Raw genomic sequence first — 19,996 nt, 5'->3', positions numbered from 1 at the left:
GCAAAAGGGGATCTATTTTAGATCCCTGTCAGTTTTTTTTTTTTTTTTTACTACAGTACAAGGCAAAATACAAGGGGGGGGGGGGGGGCAGCACAAGAGCTGCCAATAAGGGTAAAATGGTTTATAATGCAATAATAAAACAGGTACAAGACAAGAGCAATGGGTTTTATTGTTCGTCTGGAACCACACTTTTATTATTGCATTAAAATCTCCATTTGATAGCACTTGGGGGCCCTTTTTTGCCTCATACCTTGTATCACAGGAGCGGCTGAAACTCCAGCTGAACCACCAAGCTGCAGCCAGTAGTTTCCTATTAAATGCCTTCTTGTGTGATGCAGAAAACTCTAAGGTGCGCATATCTGTTTAACTGATCTTTTTTTTTTTTTTTTTTGGACGGAACATGACTGTCCTCCCCTTCTCCAGAAATTCAACCAATCGCAGGTCACTTGCCTTGATGCTGTGTAAAATTTAATTTAATTTAATTTATTTTGTTTCAAAAAAGAAAAAAAGAAATGGATCCAGGTCCAGTTTCTCTTTAAAAAAATAAAATAAAAAATTCTGTGCCTAAATCCAAAAAGTGATGTGATAGAGGCCTGAGCTCTACCACTGCAACTGTCTTCTTCTATCTGGATGCCACCTACCTTCTGATATCAACTCCATCAGGAGGTTTTATCAGAACTGATATAAAGGGAAACTGGCTTAGTCTGAAAATGAAAAATGAAAGGTAGAATATTAATGGTTGCTATGGGCAACTAAGCCAGTTTTCATTTACACCATAGTAACAAAGTTTGTAAGGTTGAAAAAAGACATCTGTCCATCCAGATCAGCCTGTTATCCTGCAAGTTGATCCAGAGGAAGGCAAATAACCCCTGTGAGGTAGAGGCCAATTTTCCTCATTTTATGGATGGGGGGGGGGGGGGGGGGGAACGATCCCCATCCCCCTCCACCATTACCATCCTATAGCCTAAATCTTTGCACTTATGTTGTTATTCAATGTTACATACACTCTACCGCCTGGCTGATGTCTCTGATCTCTTCTACGCTGTTGGGCACTGACCTGTTGTATTATACAATTCTTATACCAGTTACATTTTTACATAGGAAACTTTAATAAAAAATATTTGTAACATAAAAAATTGTGCAAAACAGCACAGAAACAGAAAAACGGTAGGTTAAAGAGTGATTGAACATGGGCAATCCTTGAACTATGAAAGAGATGTAACATTCCAATTATTTGAAGATGCAGTAGTATCGCTTGTCCACACAGCGTATATAAAGCAGCACGGTTTATTTTGTTTCTTCAAAAGCCATGTTATCTGCACCTGTAAGAAGAAAAGCGTTAGGTACGGTGCGATAGCTCAGGTGCTGTAGACAGATAAAAAGAATATCGACTTGACTGTCACCCAAATGATCCCCTGGTCTTCAGATCTGTTGTCAAATCCCAACCCAGTATGATCTCTATTTGGAAAGGAAAAAATGGTCCACTTTCTTTGCCCTCTATATATTGTAATTTAAGATTACCCCTTGCACCTATCAGCAATTTTTCCATGTCTCTGACCAAAAAGTATAGGGATAAGAGTTAACTGGGTAAAAAGCGAATCATCTACATTTTAACAGAAAAAACAGACTTTGTGGTTGCTGTTTTCCATAGATCTTTCTTGTCATAAAGAAGATTTTAAAGGGGTTATCAGACCCCTGAAATGCCCCCCCCCCCATATGCCTGGGCCCTTCACACACAATGTACTTACCTCTCTCCCCAGCACCCGTGTCTATTCTGAAGCCCGCATGGCTGCCACTGCATCTCCCCGTTGCGCAGATGAAAACATCTGGCATTGGGGGGTGAGGGGAAGAGATGGTAACCGGCGGCCAATAGCAGGCATTGATGGGGACGAGTCTCCCTAGTGTCATCCACAATGATAGGGAGGCTCGTTTCGGTAGCCGCCTGCTATTGGCTGCCCGCCACCCGACGCCAGATGTTTTCATCTGCGCGACGGAGAGATGCAGCGGTGGCCCTGCAGGCTTCAGAAGCGATGCGTGTGCCAGGGAAAGAGAGATAAGCACATTGTGTGTGAGGGGCCTGGGCAAATGTGGGGGCATTTCAGCGGCTGGATTACCCCTTTAACCTGAGGAAGGAACTGGTCCGATCCCAAGAAATATATGCATCACCATCAACCTCTGCTGATCCGATAGCTCATGTTGCAACCCATGTCTCTGAATTCCTGACAGCTCATAAACACTCATTTAAGCCATATTCTAATCAGTTTAATAAGAATTTAGCTATAATGAATGTTTATGAGCTGTCAGGAATTCAGACAAAACTGCTGAAAAGTTCTAATAAAGACCAAATCGAAAAAAATAGTTTTTTAAACCAAAAGGAGTGAAATGAATAAAAAAAAAAAAAAAAAAAAAAAAAAAACTTTAAAAAGATCTCTTAACAAATATGTTAAAGGGGTTCTGCAGTCTGTTTAAACTGATGATCTATCCCCTAGTATCAACTGGCCTGGGCGCTCTGTTCACTTGAATGGAGCTTAGCCCCGCCCAGGCCAGTTGATACTAGTCGTGACGTCACTGGGCCTGTGAGAAACAGTGAGAAGGCCGCGGCGCTGCTGGAGCGCCACTGCCTTCTTAAACAGCTGAACGGCGGGAGTCCCGGGTGTCGGACCCCCAGCGATCAGATGCTGATGATCTATCCAGAGGATAGATCATCAGTTTAAACAAACTGCGGAATCCCTTTAAGGACTAGTGGTTTAGGCAATGTTTCTCCCTCTTCTGTAAATTATAAAAACATACTAGAAGTCACCAGGGACTTCTATGACCATATAAAAGCACACGGTCTGAGCGAGAGTACATTTATGTAAGTCATGAGTTCTAATATTCTTTACGATTTAAAGTAGAGGGTACCCTGTCATACTTGCCAACCTTTGAATAGCCAAAATCTGGACATTTACGCTCCCACACTGCCAAGGAATGTTTGCTTTTTTTCGTGGGAATTGCACAAGCCCTGCCCCTATGTGGTTTGGCTCCTGAGATTCTCCTAGCAAAATGAGGACTGTTGGCATGTATGCATTACTTCTTAGAATATACATCTTAACTGCTGCAGAATCTCTTTATAAAGGGTATGAACACTATCAAAGGAAAAAGACCGGCACTCACTCCTTGTGAATAATGGTATTGCTTTATTAGAAAAGCATAGGATACAGCGCAACAGGCGACACGTGTTTCGGCTCGAATGCGAGCCTTTGTCAAGCATGATATGCATTACTACAAACACATTTAAATAGTGCGCCATCACCGGCGTCCACACGTGTTGACGTCACATCGCCATGGTAACATGTATATACAAAACATAAACTCTCAACAGAAGACCTGTTTTAATGCATAATCGCAATAATAGTAGATATCCTATCTGTGTGAAAGAAAATACAAGAGGTAAGCTAGAAAACATGCGATGCAAACAGACACAGTCAATTAAAGCCAAAAAAAAGAAAATAATTACCCTGAGATGTATTTATCTCGTACAGGCTATGCTTGGATCAAGGGTTTCCATTCTTGTCATTTTTTTGTCATTTTTCTGTGACTAAACAAATAAATATAAAATGATAAACCAAATAAAATAATAAAATAAGAGTATAAAGGAAACTGAACTTTATCTATTATCTACAGAAATGCGCTCAATTCACACTCTCGATTGAGACCCTTTGGTTCAAGAGTTTGCAGAGTCTGGATCCAAAAACTTTCCAGTTTTTTAAGCATTAGTAACCTGTTGCCACCTCTACGGGGTTGTTGGACCTGTTCAATGATCTGAAATCTTAATTGTGATACATTGTGAGAACATCTATCAAAATGAAAGGGGACTGGTAATAGCAGATTCTTCTTCCGTATGCTGGACTTATGGTTACTAAACCTATCCTTCATTCTGGTAGAAGTCTCGCCAATGTATATAAGGCCACAGGGGCACTTCAACAGGTACACTACATAATTGCTGTCACAGGTAAAAAAGCCCCTAACTGGGTATTTTTTACCTGTGTGTGGGTGGGAAAAGAATTCACCCTTAATTACTGCTGAGCAATGGACACACTGCAAACAAGGGAAGGTGCCCTTTTTAGGAGTAGAAAGAAAAAAAGTTGGCGTGGCATATTCATAGTGCCACCTATGTCGGCCTTAACAATAGTGTCCCTAATGTTTTTTGTTCTTTTATAGCAGATCATAGGAATATCCCTGAACTCAACAACATCTGGGTAAGCAGCACGCACAATCCCCCAATGTTTATTAATCACATGGCGAAACTTGTTGATCCATGGATGGTATTTGACAATAAACGGTAACCGTCTGTTGTCACTACAAGGTTTTCTTATATCGGCACTGCCACTACATTTTTTTATTTCAGAATCCAGCAAGGATCTCGGATAGCCCCTGCAGGAAAATTTATCTGCCATCTCATCCAATCTAATTCCCCTCAATGATTTGTCTGACACAATTCTCTCGACTCGTCTGAACTGTGAAAGAGGCAAGGATTTCTTAACTGATGGTGAGTGATTGCTAGAGTAGTGTAACAAGCTATTTTTATCATTTTTTTTTAATATACAAATCAGTTTGTATGAAGTTGTTCGGGCCTTTAATCACCCAAGTATCCAAAAAATTGATTTTGTTCAGATCACTTTGAACTGTGAAGGATAATTCAGGCCATATATTATTCAAATATGCAGTGAACAGCTCGAGGGACTCGACGCCGCCCCGCCATACGCAAAAAATGTCGTCTATAAAACGACGCCAAAAAATACATGATTGCATATATAATGGATTGTTATATATGAAATTTTCTTCAAACCAAGCCTGATTTGTATATTAAAAAAACTGATAAAAATAGCTTGTTACACTACTCTAGCAATCACTCACCATCAGTTAAGAAATCCTTGCCTCTTTCACAGTTCAGACGAGTCGAGAGAATTGTGTCAGACAAATCATTGAGGGGAATTAGATTGGATGAGATGGCAGATAAATTTTCCTGCAGGGGCTATCCGAGATCCTTGCTGGATTCTGAAATAAAAAAATGTAGTGGCAGTGCCGATATAAGAAAACCTTGTAGTGACAACAGACGGTTACCGTTTATTGTCAAATACCATCCATGGATCAACAAGTTTCGCCATGTGATTAATAAACATTGGGGGATTGTGCGTGCTGCTTACCCAGATGTTGTTGAGTTCAGGGATATTCCTATGATCTGCTATAAAAGAACAAAAAACATTAGGGACACTATTGTTAAGGCCGACATAGGTGGTACTATGAATATGCCACGCCAACTTTTTCTTTCTACTCCTAAAAAGGGCACCTTCCCTTGTTTGCAGTGTGTCCATTGCTCAGCAGTAATTAAGGGTGAATTCTTTTCCCACCCACACACAGGTAAAAAATACCCAGTTAGGGGCTTTCTTTTTACCTGTGACAGCAATTATGTAGTGTACCTGTTGAAGTGCCCCTGTGGCCTTATATACATTGGCGAGACTTCTACCAGAATGAAGGATAGGTTTAGTAACCATAAGTCCAGCATACGGAAGAAGAATCTGCTATTACCAGTCCCCTTTCATTTTGATAGATGTTCTCACAATGTATCACAATTAAGATTTCAGATCATTGAACAGGTCCAACAACCCCGTAGAGGTGGCAACAGGTTACTAATGCTTAAAAAACTGGAAAGTTTTTGGATCCAGACTCTGCAAACTCTTGAACCAAAGGGTCTCAATCGAGAGTGTGAATTGAGCGCATTTCTGTAGATAATAGATGAAGTTCAGTTTCCTTTATACTCTTATTATATTATTTTATTTGGTTTTTAATTTTATATTTAATTTGTTTAGTCACAGAAAAAATGACAAAAAAATGACAAGAATGGAAACCCTTGATCCAAGCATAGCCTGTACGAGATAAATACATCTCAGGGTAATTATTTTCTTTTTTTTGGCTTTAATTGACTGTGTCTGTTTGCATCGCATGTTTTCTAGCTTACCTCTTGTATTTTCTTTCACACAGATAGGATATCTACTATTATTGCGATTATGCATTAAAACAGGTCTTCTGTTGAGAGTTTATGTTATGTATATACATGTTACCATGGCGATGTGACGTCAACACGTGTGGACGCCGGTGATGGCGCACTATTTAAATGTGTTTGTAGTAATGCATATCATGCTTGACAAAGGCTCGCATTCGAGCCGAAACACGTGTCGCCTGTTGCGCTGTATCCTATGCTTTTCTAATAAAGCAATACCATTATTCACAAGGAGTGAGTGCCGGTCTTTTTCCTTTGATATTGAAGCGGGTTTTTGTTCCACCCTGCACCACGATACACGGAGGAGTGCCGACTGCTTGTATTTTTTGTATCCGGGTATGAACACTGGTGTGGCAATGTGGCGGCTGCGACATGGCCACGGTACAGTTGGGTACCATACGGCTTTACAGGCCACAACGGGCCTTACAAAAAAAAGCTAATGAGGACTGCACTGTTTAGTCGGTCTGCATTGTTAATGGCTGTGCAGTATTACAGGTGCTGCATGGTTATTAACAATGAAGGCCAACTAAATAGCCATGTAATCAGTTTAATTAGGGTCCCCTCTGGCCCTTTTGGCCGCACGGCACACAACTGCAGTGCAACCACTTTGCAACCGCAACATGACCACGCCGAGTGGTCGTACCAAACGAGTAAAAGGAAGCTTTCTGTCCACCAGTGATTGACTGGTATGAAACATTCCTACTCCTTTTCCTAAAGAAGGTTTGACCATGTGTATTAAAATGTTCACAAACATTTCATGTGGTTTTACCAACGCGGAATTCTGGCTGCGGGAAATGAGCAACAGACCCATCCTGTATGGATGTACCCAAAAAGTGTATCCCAACTGAAGAAAATGGCACATAAAGGCTGTTGACACTGAATTGAATGTGAAAGTTGTCACATTCTCATGCTTGTGTTAGCAACACATAGACAAGCAGCATGCAGATAACAGAAGATCACACTGGAACTGAAGAAAGGTATAACCAGTTGCCTCACCTGAATATGGTGGTGGACACTGTCCAGCATACATGGTTGGGTTGGCCACGGGCACATATCCTGTGGCAGGTGTGGAAAATGGAATTTGCATCATGGGCTGATGGCGAATGATGCTGGTGACTGCCACCCTGCTAGTAGTCACATGAGCTGTAGAAAGACAAGAGAGTTAACTTAGGCTACTTTCACATCTGCGTTGTGTGGTCTGGTTTTGACATCCGGCATAGGCTCTCAAAACCACAGCACAACGCTTCCGTTTTTTTTCCCCATTTATTGTCAATAGGGACAAAACTGCATTCCGTTCCGGTTTAAGTTCCCACGCCGGACACAAAAGCGCTACAAGCAGCGTTTTTGTGTGCGGCATGGGAAACTGAAGAAGCCGGATCTGGCACCAAAAACCATGTAAGTCAATGGTGCCGGATCCGGTATTTCAGACACAACAGCAAAAACGCAGATGTGAAAGTAGCCTTACACTATGGACTATACAGTATGAAAAGATATTTTCTTAAAGGGGTTTTCCAGGTGTTTAATATTGATGATCTTTCCTCAGGATCAGGTCATCAATATCTGATCGGTTGGAGTATCACTCCCGACACCCCTGTAGATCTGCTTTTTCAAGGCTTGCAACGTCATGTTTATTGGTCACACAGCCTAGCAGCAGTCCAGTCTTATTCAAGGGAATGGGCCTGAGCTGCAATACCAAGCACAGCTACTATAGAATGGACAGGGCTTTGCTTGGTGAGGTGCGAGGAAGCCGGAGGAGTACAGAAATTTTAGCAATTTCAATTTCGGGTTCAGCCATAGTTTATCTAATATGTATGACTAGCTTATGGAGCTGCATACTTTGACTAGAATAAAACTAAGAGGGAAGTGAAGAATTTGTATTTTCCAGTGGAAATTGGTTTAAAAGGTTACTCCAATAAAATTATAGTTCATAAAATATATGGGGTCTATTAATTTCTTCTTCTTTCTGGAGGAGACATGGTGAAACCCATTTGTTTATCGAAAAGTTTAAAGCTCGCCTACACCTTCAGATGACTTTTCTGGTCTTTGTATGACTTCACTCACTCAGAATCAAATTTGATATTTTTGAGAAGCACTGGGCAGTACTGATGTGAATAAAGCTTCTGCAGCCAATGTCTCCGTCCCTGTAGTTAACTCCTCTCCACCCTCTATTCCATATAGACTTCTATAGAAAGCTGTAATCTGATCCCTCAGTGAGCTGTCAATCTGCCTTGTTTTCTCAAGAAGGATTGGACTGAAGAAGTGACTGTTTTTAGGGTGGTGACAGCAAAACAGCAGATAAGTGGAGAAAGAGGCATTTTCTTTATAACAATATTTAACAGTTTCTTACAGTAGCTTGTACCAATGATGAACAGTTGTGTGAAACGTCAGTGACCATTTAAAAAGTGTTCTTACATTTAAGCCTACATGATTACTGCTGCAATACAGATCTATGTTGTACAAATCTGTAATATATTGTTCTCGACTCACTTTCTTGCCATACTTTGTCGGGGCACATGCCCAAGTCATATGTGAAAAACATGCAACAATTTTACTATCCTTGAAGGGATATTTAAAAGTGGGGTAAAAATAAAACACAAAAGCCTTATCCTCTGCCACTGCAATTTCAACTCTGCCCTCATCCATGCTGCTTTCACTTCCTGTCCTGACTCAACATTCTGGAAATATCAATTGCTGGCTTTAGTGGTGACCCGCACCGGCCTGCGATTGGCTGAGCAGAACTGCCTGCATTTCCGGCATCTCGAGCTGGGACAGAAAGTGAAAAACAGAGGTGACCACAACAATGTCAGAACAGCGGTGGATGTCTCCTGGAAAACCCCACTGAATAATGCCTCATTTATGTGACCATATCCGTTTTGAGGTACGCAAACTGCAGATCAGCAACATACAGTATGGATGTGTGTGACGTTTGCATTTTTTGGCCGACCCACGGAATGGACGTATGGATGATCTGTGTGCTTTCTGCATCTCCGTTCTACAAAAAGATAGAATATGTTCAAAATGCTGACCATGGACCCATTGAAGTCAATGGGTCCACAAAAAAAAGAAAAAAAATGCAGATGGCACATGGACCGCATCCAGATTTTGTGGATCCACAGTTTGCGCACCGCTAAACAGATGCAGAAGTGTGCATGAGACCTAAGGATGAATCACTTTTTTCTACTGTAATGGAATTGCATATGACAGTTTCACTGTCACAGGGTACTGTATGCAGATACTTTTTACTTACTTTGTGTACGTCTTGGACAACAGAGTCTAAAACACGCACAGAGGGACTTGCAACAACAAGAGATAATTCCAAAAATCAGTATTAAGAAGGCTACGATGCAGCATCCAACCACAAAGTAAAGGCTATTGAAAAGAAAAAAAAGGTGCCATCAATAAAATGCATCCAGTGTTTATGCCTCACCATTCAATTCATTTTCTGAGGTCAAATATTATATCATATTAAATATAGTAAATACATAAGACAATGATTAAAGATATATTTTTTCAGAAATAATTTACTATTTTGTAATTTCTTTCTTGAGTCTTGTATAAGGAAGCTACGTGACAGCTTCCACTCCAATTTTAAAAGGATTTTTATTTTTTTTAACAACGTGACAATGAAAGACATTTTGGCATTAAAGGGGCATCCCACCTGGAAACATTTCTGGATAGGTATTAAATGGTAGATCGTCAGGGTCTGTTTTCCTGTCAGTGCCATAGAGTTTGAATGGAGCAGCAAGACACACACCTGACCCCCTCTACATTCTTGTGGCTGGGAATAAAATAGGGGAACCAGCGATCGGACCCCCACTAATCCAGCACTTATCACCTATCCAGTGGGCAAGTTTTAAAATTAAACATTTAAGGAAGAAAAAGACAAATATAGTACAAAATTGCTCATTCATTTCAATATACCACCCAAATCATAGATTTTTTATTTTAAATTTACAAAAGAAGCTAGTTTGTGATGAATATGGATCTACTGTATTTTGTAAATACACATGCTTTGTACTCAAACATAATTGTCACGGCTGCGCGACGGTACTGTTGTTCGCAGTGACACATGTGCATGCTGGTTGCCAGGGGCAACGTGTTGTTGTTGCAGCATGTTTTTACCTTTCTCCTGGTTCTTTTCCTGTCTGGTACTGGTGGGGTTAACTACCTGGCTGGGTCTGGCCACGAGCGGTTTTTATTGCCTGTGCCTTTCAGGATGGAGTGAAATTATCAGGGAGACTCAGGGTCCGAGGTTCCAGAGTATGAGCGCCCTACCATCTGGGTCCACTCATACGGTTAGGAGTCAGGGCGAGGACTAGGGTGGCATTATTAGGAGTTGACCTGCTCCCTTTTCCCGGTGTCCAGGCCAAGTTGCTTCTTCGTTTCCCCTCATGATGTTCGGTGGGGAGTTTCACCGTGGGGGGGGTTATCAAAACTGGTGTTAAAGGGGTTCTGCACTTTGTTTAAACTGATGATCTATCCTCTGGATAGATCAGCATCTGATCGGCGGGGGTCCGACACCCAGGACCCCCGCCGATCAGCTGTTTCAGAAGGCAGCGGCGCTCCAGCAGCGCCACGGCCTTCTCACTGTTTACCGCTGGCCCAGTGACGTCACGACTTGTATCACTGGCCTGGGCGCGGCTAAGCTCCGTTCCCTTTAATTTTTTTTTACTTTGGAAAGTGTTGGAAGACAAAGCCAGGCATTGTATTAAGACTTTGGCACTGCACTAGGAGAGAGACTGTTGCAATACTAGTAAGGTGCGCCAGTATTAATAGATCTCCCCTGTGTAGTCATATGTGATGGTAGGCTTCACGACACAGTATAAAAGCTAAAGCTATAGAATTCTAGAACGCTAAAGCATTATTGAACTGTACTATGGTATTCATTTATGATACTTACTTAGTCAAAATACACATGAATTGGGACTGGTCCAGCTCTGTGCCCGGTATAATGCTACAATACCGGCTTGTGCAGGTGCCTGCACAGAATGAAAGTACACAGGTCTGTCCTCTATTGGGAGAGAAATCAGGTCCCACATAAGGTGCACAGTCACTGCCGAACACTGGAGAACAAAGAACAGAAATAACAAAATCAATAACATAAAACTGCACAAGTATCACATGTACGACCACACTAGAGGTCACCATTAATGCAGTGCAAGGGGACAGAGAAAATAAATTCTGTTCTGAGCATTCTTCCATTGGAAAATCCTCTGTCATGGCAGATGTGAGTTGATGATACGGAAGCATCCGGCCTTTCCATCCCTTCAATACAGGATTCATTTTAATGGATCTAGTATATGATGTCAGAAGACAGGCGGGACAGGCTGCCAAAGAGAAGGGGTCAACTTCCTATTATGTTAACATGGGATACATTGATTGTCTTGATTTTGAAAGTCTTAGGCTACTTTCACACCTGCGTTAGGTGCGGATCCGTCTGGTATCTGCACAGACGGATCCGCACCGATAATGCAAACGCTTGTATCTGTTCAGAACGGATCCGTTTGCATTACCATGAGCATTCTTTTTTCATGATAATGCAAACGTTGATCCGTTTTGACTTACACTGAAAGTCAATGGGAGGAGGATCCGTTTTCAATTGCACCATATTGTGTCAGTGAAAAAGGATCCGTCCCCATTGACTTACATTGTAAGTCAGGACGGATCTGTTTGGCTCCGCATCGTCAGGCGGACATCAAAACGCTGTCCGCCTCAAGAGCGGAATGGAGGCTGAACGGAGGCAAACTGATGCATTCTGAACGGATCCTTATCTATTCAGAATGCATTGGGGCTAAACTGACCCGTTTTGGGCCGCTTGTGAGATCCCTGAAACGGATCTCACAAGCGGACCAAGAAACGCCAGTGTGAAAGTAGCCTAAGTTGCACATAAAAGTCATTTTGAGCCCCACAATTCAAGGCTAATTTCCCGATATTGTCGCATTTATCCAAGTGCATCAGGCTAATTGTAACCTATCCAAGAGAAAATGCATGCCTCAGGTCTAGACAAGTCTTATATTTCAGGGAACGTGAAGGTAAAATTAAAAGTCCTAAGGAACACTTCACACAGCTCCCTTAGCCACTGCTATGTTCTTCTATCTGCACAACCGTGATTAAGTATCCTAATTTTTCGATTTCCCTTGAAGATTCTTGTGCTACAACCAGAGGAAACTCATAGGAAGGAAAGGGCACAACAGAGACAGTAAAGGGCTTGTGCCATTCTCTATGGGACTGCCAGAAATAGCCAAACGCTTAATTACTCGGCTATCTCTGGCAGCCCAACCTGCCTCTCCTTCACACTGGAAGAATGGTATCCCTGTTCTTGAAGTCAGTAGGGGCCCCAACAGTCAGACCCCCAGGGTTCAGTTAGATATCCCCTAACTTGTAAACTTAGCACAACCCCTTTAAAGGACAGTTTTCTGTTGGGGATGGGGGGGGGTCTCACTAAAATATCCAGATTGAACAGGGATATGTTGAAGTGACACATACAGAGAAAATCTTATGTCTATTACATCGTAAGGCTAGTTTCACATCTCACTAAAGGTATCCAGAAGGCTGTTCTGGCAGAGGAACAACTTGCCGGAGTTCCCTTGATCTGGCCTAGATGGATACTGCAGTTCATCGCCCGGGCCCATGAACTATAATGAGATCCAGTCGGTTTCGACACATTTTTTGTCCAGCCAAAACCCGTCACTCATGCCAGAAACCGTCCGAATCCCCACCGTATCCCATTATTGTCAATGGGGTCTGGCGATGCATAGCCCTATCCGGCTATGCCAGATAAAGTGAACTCTGGCAGGCTGTTCCTCTGCCAGAACAGCCTGCCAGATACCTTTAGTACAGATGTGAAAGTACCCTTAATCCTACATTATTCACCTGTTTATCCAGAATAATTTGTAGCCACTTACCATCGTAAATATAATAGGTAGCAGAAGGAGAATTAAGCTTGGTGATAGAGATGAGCCAATTGCTCAAAATTCTATTGAATTTGTCGACCGATTCATGACCAAATTAATTCTACCTGAATCAAAAGTGCACTAATTGGCCTGAAAATTTGTGTATGACATAATAATGTCTCCTATGACTCTTTTTTTGTTTCTCTAGTCTCTCACTTTTTTCTTTTTTCTCTCACTAGACAAGTCTTACTCCAGTCTAGGAGCCAGCTCCAAAAGTTGTAAAAGCAATCACACAGTGTAGGGATGAGGCTGCACTACAGCAGAGGACATGTGAGCCTGGCCTTATACATCTCTAGGAATTCTAACTTTCTTGTAGCAGTTTAAAAGGATTTCCACACAGTTTTCCTACTGCTTGCTATTGCCACCATTTAATCAGTTGTAGTAGTGTTCGCCCCCTGCTCCAGCACTCACAGATTTAGGCCTCTTTCACACGGGCGTGTCCGGATGCGTCCCGGTGCATTGCGGCAAACTCGCGCGAGTAGGAACGCAATTGCAGTCAGTTTTGATTGCGTTCCGATGTTCAGTTTTTATCGCGCGGGTGCAATGGGTTTTGCACGCGCGTGATAAAAAAACTGACTGTGGTACCCAGACCCGAACTTCTTTACAGAAGTTCAGGTTTGGGTTAGTTGTAGTGTAGATTGTATTATTTCCCCTTATAACATGGTTATAAGGGAAAATAATAGCATTCTGAATACAGAATGCACAGTACAATAGGGCTGGAGGAGTTAAAAAAAATAAATAAATATATATATATATATATATATATATATTTAACTCACCTTAATCCACTTGTTCGCGCAGCCGGCATCTCTTCTGTCTTTAACTGTTGCAAGCAGAGCCCTTGTAGCACACGGTGGATTGGTTGCTGGAGTAGGGTTCCCACTCCAGCCGAAATTGTGTAAAGTGCAATTTTCGTTTTATTAGGTACACAATGGTGATTGCTACGGCAAGGTCAGTGACGTTTCGGCACATCCGTGCCTTCATCAGACTAGTGCCGCTTGAGGTACTGACGATAACAAGGTAGGACGCAGTGTGAGGATAAACATGCGGTTGTACCGCAGACAGGAAGAAAGGCGCCTGTCTTTAACTGTGAGCAATAGGACCTTTGATGACGTCACTGCATTCATCACATGGTCCATCACATGATCCATCACCATGGTGATGGATCATGTGATGAGCGTAGTGACATCATTAAAGGTCCTATTGCTCACAGTTAAAGACAGAAGAGATGCCGGCTGCGCGAACAAGTGGATTAAGGCGAGTTAAAAAATGTTTTTAACCCCTCCAGCCCTATTGTACTATGTATTCTGTATTCAGAATGCTATTATTTTCCCTTATAACCATGTTATAAGGGGAAATAATAATGATCGGCTCCCCATCCCGATCGTCACCTAGCAACCGTGCGTGAAAATCGCACTGCATCTGCACTTGCTTGCGGATGCTTGCGATTTTCACGCAACCCCATTCATTTCTATGGGCCCTGCGTTACGTGAAAAACGCACAAAGAGGAGCATGCTGCGATTTTCACGCAACGCACAAGTAATGCGTGAAAATCACAGCTCGTGTGCACAGCCCATAGAAATGAATGGGTCCGGATTCAGTGCGGGTGCAATGCGTTCAACTCACGCATCGCATCCGCGCGGAATACTCACCCGTGCGAAAGGGGCCTTAGGCTAGGTCTACACGACGACATTTCGAATGGAAATCTCAAATGGATTTTCTGCGACTGTTGCGTCGCAGTCGCAGCATGTTGCATGTTCCAGTGCGACACCATAGACTACCATTATAAAAATTGTCGTGGGACAAATGTCGTCGTATAGACCTAGCCTTATACTTTGACACTGGTTTGTATTTCTATGACTTCTAACCATTGTATAATACTTTAGAGGTGTAGTTAAAAAATGCAGCGACATCCTACATACAGAAAATATGCTGCAGGCTGTGATAAAATATGAGTCATCCTCAAATATTCTCGGTTTCTAGCCGGTGAAGTTAATATTGGGTCCCAGTAAGTGTAATCACACTTTTCCACTTGTCTGAACATGTTCATTGTACAGTCGTGGCCAAAAGTTTTCAGAATGACACAAATATTAGTTTTCACAAAGTTTGCTGCTAAACTGCTTTTAGATCTTTGTTTCAGTTGTTTCTGTGATGTAGTGAAATATATTTACACGCACTTCATACGTTTCAAAGGCTTTTATCGACAATTACATGACATTTATGCAGAGTCAGTATTTGCAGTGTTGGCCCTTCTTTTTCAGGACCTCTGCAATTCGACTGGGCATGCTCTCAATCAACTTCTGGGCCAATTCCTGACTGATAGCAACACATTCTTTCATAATCACTTCTTGGAGTTTGTCAGAATTAGTGGGTTTTTGTTTGTCCACCCGCCTCTTGAGGATTGACCACAAGTTCTCAATGGGATTAAGATCTGGGGAGTTTCCAGGCCATGGACCCAAAATGTCAACGTTTTGGTCCCCGAGCCACTTAGTTATCACTTTTGCCTTATGGCACGGTGCTCCATCGTGCTGGAAAATGCATTGTTCTTGCCTGTGAAGCCATTTTTATGCAACGCAATGATGGCTGAACGCTTTTCTTTGCAGGTCACCATGGTTAACAATGGAAGAACAATGATTTCAAGCATCACCCTCCTTTTAACATGTCAAGTCTGCCATTTTAACCCAATCAGCCTGACATAATGATCTCCAGCCTTGTGCTCGTCAACATTCTCACCTGAGTTAACAAGACGATTACTGAAATGATCTCAGCAGGTCCTTTAATGACAGCAATGAAATGCAGTGGAAAGGTTTTTTTGGGATTAAAAGGGCTTCTGTCACCCCACTAAACAGTTTTTTTTTTTTGTTACTTAGAATGCCTATAATGCGATTTATGCATACATACTGTAATTAATCATTTCTGTTCAGCAGATAGTTAAAAACGTAGTTTTAAAATATGCAAATTACCTTGCTACCAGCAAGTAGGGCGGCTACTTGCTGGTAGCAGCCGCATCCTCCTATCCTAAAGACGCCCCCTCCGCATGTTGATTGACAGGGCCAACGGACGGGATCGTCCTCTGGCTGGCCCTGTCTGCTATCAAGATCTCGCGCCTGCGCCGTAACGGTATTCAGTCGGCGCAGGCGCACTGAGAGGAGGACGCTCGCTCGACCGCTCCTTCCTCAATGCGCCTGCGCCGGGTGTAGATGTGACGTCATCGGCGCAGGCGCATTGAGGATCGAGCGCCGAGCGAGCGTCCTCCTCTCAGTGCGCCTGCGCCGACTGAATACCGTTACGGCGCAGGCGCGAGATCTTGATAGCAGACAGGGCCAGCCAGAGGACGATCCCGTCCGTTGGCCCTGTCAATCAACATGCGCAGGGGGCGTCTTTAGGATAGGAGGATGCGGCTGCTACCAGCAAGTAGCCGCCCTACTTGCTGGTAGCAAGGTAATTTGCATATTTTAAAACTACGTTTTTAACAAAATCTGCTGAACAGAAATTATTAATTACAGTATGTATGCATAAATCGCATTATATGCATTCTAAGTAACCAAAAAAAAACAAAAACTGTTTAGTGGGGTGACAGAAGCCCTTTAAGTTAATTTTCATGGCAAAGAAGGACTATGCAATTCATCTGATCACTCTTCATAACATTCTGGAGTATATGCAAATTGCCATTATAAAAACTTAAGCAGCAACTTTTCCAATTTCCAATATTTATGTAATTCTCAAAACTTTTGGCCACGACTGTACATTACACAGGAAACCATTTGTTATAGTTCCAGTGCATTAGGCTGGGTTTCCACAGGGTGGATGTGGTGACTGCAATCTCACCCACACATGCCGGCCTATGACCACATGAACTTATAGGCAATACTCCTGTTAACCACTAAATCATGTGGCCATCAGCCGCTTCAGATGGGAGAGGTTGTGGTAGCCGCATCATAGCCTCCCTGCACAAATCCAGTTAAAGTGGTATTCTGGTTGTTACAAGTTATCCCCTATCGACAGGATAGGGGATAACTATTCGATCAGTGGGGTTCCTAATGCTGGGGTTCACCAATCACGAGAACGGGGGCCCCACACCCCCTGCAGCCCGGAAAAAAAAAAAACATTATGCAGCTGCGGGAGTATGGAGTATGCAGTGAGCCCGCTCCATACCTGGCCACACTGACGGGGAGTGGCGATCGCGCTGCCTCCTTCATTTAACCCCTCAGGTGCCGTGATCAATGCCGACACTATTCACTTCTATTCACATAGCCGTATGAGGGCTTGTTTTGTGCGGGATAAGTTGTACTTTTTAATGCCAACATTTAATATGGGATATAATGTAGTGAAGCGGGAAACAAAATGCCAAATGGGGTGAAATTGAAAAAAATATTTAATTAAGCCACAGTTTTATGTGTTTTGTCCCTACGATGTTATCCCGCAAACAACAAGCCCTCACACGGCTATGTGAACGGAAAATAAATAAAAAAATAATAATAATACGGTATCCAAGGTTTTAAGGCTTCATGCACATGACGTGCTGCAGTCCTCAAACCATAGATGTGCAAAATACAGAAATTTTCTGTGTGCATTTTTTGCACTCCCTTCAATAAAAATGCCTATTCTCATCCGTAATGCGGACCAGAGTAGGACATGCTTTGCAGAACGGACATATGGATGCGGACAGCGCACCAAATCTCATGTAGACGTTGCATATTTTTTACGTGTGGAAATTGACCTGCCATGTGTCAAATTTTAAAATCGACACCAGGTACTGTATATAATGGTTTTCCCCTTAGACTTCAATAGGGGACTTAAAAGGGCTTATCCGACTATTTGCAACTGATAACCTATTCTCTGGATAGGTCATCAGCATCTGATTGGTGGGCGTCCGACACTTGGGACTCTTGTTTGAGAACCCCCAGTGCTCCTGTGAGTTCTGCGGCCTTCTCGCTGCTTACCCTAGGCCAGTGACGTCACAAACGTTGGTCACGTGACCCGGGCGCAGCTAAACCCCATTAAAGTTGTGTTGATTTGGTGCGGAAATGCAGAAATTCTGTTGGAAAGGCATCTGCAGCCGCCGGCCAGGTACAGAATTACCTGACGCAAATTACCACTCAGAGCATCAGAGGATTATGTGCCCGGCCAGCAGCAGCGAGGAGGGATCAGACAAACTCTTACAATCTATTTAAAATCAATTACCTATTCAATAGATAATTGAAAACGGACCACACACGTTTTTACAGACCCATTGAAAAGAATGGGTGCGTTCTGTCTGCAAAACAAACCAAAGCATTGACTGTAGCCCTATTTTTCCTTTAGACACATAGTTAAAAAAAAAAAAGCTATAGCCAGAGCATACTAAGATTTAAAAAATATCTATATAAAATCACTGACACCACAAATGAAAAAAAAAAAAAAAACACCACTAATAACGCTTACTTTGATTTCAGTACAGTACCAACTACAGAAATAGATTTTCGAGTAGATTTTCTAAATCTCATGTACACGGTGCAGAAATTTTCTCAGTGGAAATGCTGAGAAATCTGTACGAACAGGGGCGTAGCTATAGGGGGTGCAGAGGTAGCAGTCACTACCGGGCCCAGGAGCCTGAGGGGGCCCAAAGACCCTTGTGCCACATAAGAAGACACCGGTATTATAGAAAGTGCATGCTGGTCAAGTTATAGCTCTGGCTGGAGGGAAGGGGCTAGGTCAAGAATTTGGCATGGGAGGGGTCTACTGTTTACATTTTTTGCCGCAGGCAGCATGAAGGCTATGTGCTTCCCTAGCCACAAAACACTGAGGGAATGGGGGCCCAAGCTGAACCCTTGGACCAGGGCCCATGAGCCTTTAGCTACGCCCCTGTGTACGAAAGTCCATGTGGAGTTTCTGTTTTGAAACTCGTATCCGTGTGCAGGTAGTCTAACGTGGGAACACCACAATACAATATAAGAGTTAATCTCTAACCTTAACAAAGCCACTGATACTTCAGTGATGGCAACAGGGACTAGCGATAGTCCCTGCACAGAGGCGGAACTACCATAGCGGCAGACCATGTGACTGCTATGGGGCCCAGTCTTAGTTGGGATCATCTCCTCTTCTACTGGGGGTGAAAACTTGGTCAGGACTCTACCCTCTAAAAGGAACAACTTTTAGCAAATGCGTATCTTGTCATTTCATGCACCCTACTGAGAAACCCCCCCAAATATCTCCAGCTGTTACATGCACATATGAACACGCCTCAATAAGCATGGACGTTTGCAATTACTACATTTCTTTACTCTATGGGGTGTAGTTCAGCCAGGCTTCCTACCACAGGCTACTCGTCACATTTGATAAACTTGAAATGAATCTAAGCGGACTGGCACACATATACCCACCTATTGGCATGCACATAAGGCACAGGGCAGCGATCAGCATGGTCCCATCTGTTTTATGCATGATGAATGTGGTTTATGATCAAAACAGGATCTTTGGTGTCTTCTGTTGTCCTGCTCTCTCTTGAAAGACCTCATACAGTGAGCTGCAGCACTGGGAGGAGAAGGGGGAGGGGTGGATCTTACTGTGTTAACCACTTGCAGGCTAGGTTGTTCTGATAGGGAAAAGTCTTTCAATGTAAAAGAAAACAACACACATTTGAGAAATAATACTATTAATACCGTAAGGTGATGGGAATCTCCCCAGAAATTTCCTGTCCTGTCCCTCATGTACACGGGCGTTGCCCCACATACAGCGGGTCAGCAATACACGGGGCACCGGCCGTGTGTGCACCCTGCATTACCGAGGCGGACCCATTGAATGGGTCCACAAACCCAGAGATGCGGTGCGGAAGCACGGATCGGAACCCCACGGAAGCACTACAGAGTGCTTCCGTGGTGTTTCTGGCCGCGCCTCCGCACCGCAAAAAAGTAGTGCATGCACCATTTTTTTGTGGTGCGGACCGTCGGATGCGGATCACAGACGACCCCATTCAAGTGAATGGGTCAGCGATCCCCATGCGGCTGCCCCACGGTCGATGCCC

General features: G+C 43.0%; 1 protein-coding gene across 1 annotated transcript; it reads right to left on the bottom strand.

Annotated features, from left to right (window-relative positions):
• Nucleotides 1-1,085: 1,085 nt before the first annotated feature.
• LOC120979034 (protein shisa-4-like) lies at nt 1,086-19,514 on the bottom strand. Its single transcript, XM_040407550.1, has 5 exons — nt 19,356-19,514; nt 10,941-11,103; nt 9,288-9,409; nt 7,037-7,183; nt 1,086-1,322 (listed from the first exon to the last, which is right to left on the bottom strand). The coding sequence occupies exons 1-5, from the start codon at nt 19,414-19,416 to the stop codon at nt 1,288-1,290; spliced, it is 528 nt and encodes a 175-aa protein (XP_040263484.1). The 5' UTR covers nt 19,417-19,514; the 3' UTR covers nt 1,086-1,287.
• Between the last annotated feature and the right edge of the window lie 482 nt (nt 19,515-19,996).

This window comes from Bufo bufo, chromosome 9 (genome assembly GCF_905171765.1).
Source record: "Bufo bufo chromosome 9, aBufBuf1.1, whole genome shotgun sequence".
NCBI lineage: Eukaryota > Metazoa > Chordata > Amphibia > Anura > Bufonidae > Bufo > Bufo bufo.
The sequence above is the reverse complement of the archived record's forward strand: the minus strand, read 5'-3'. Positions and strand labels throughout refer to the sequence as shown.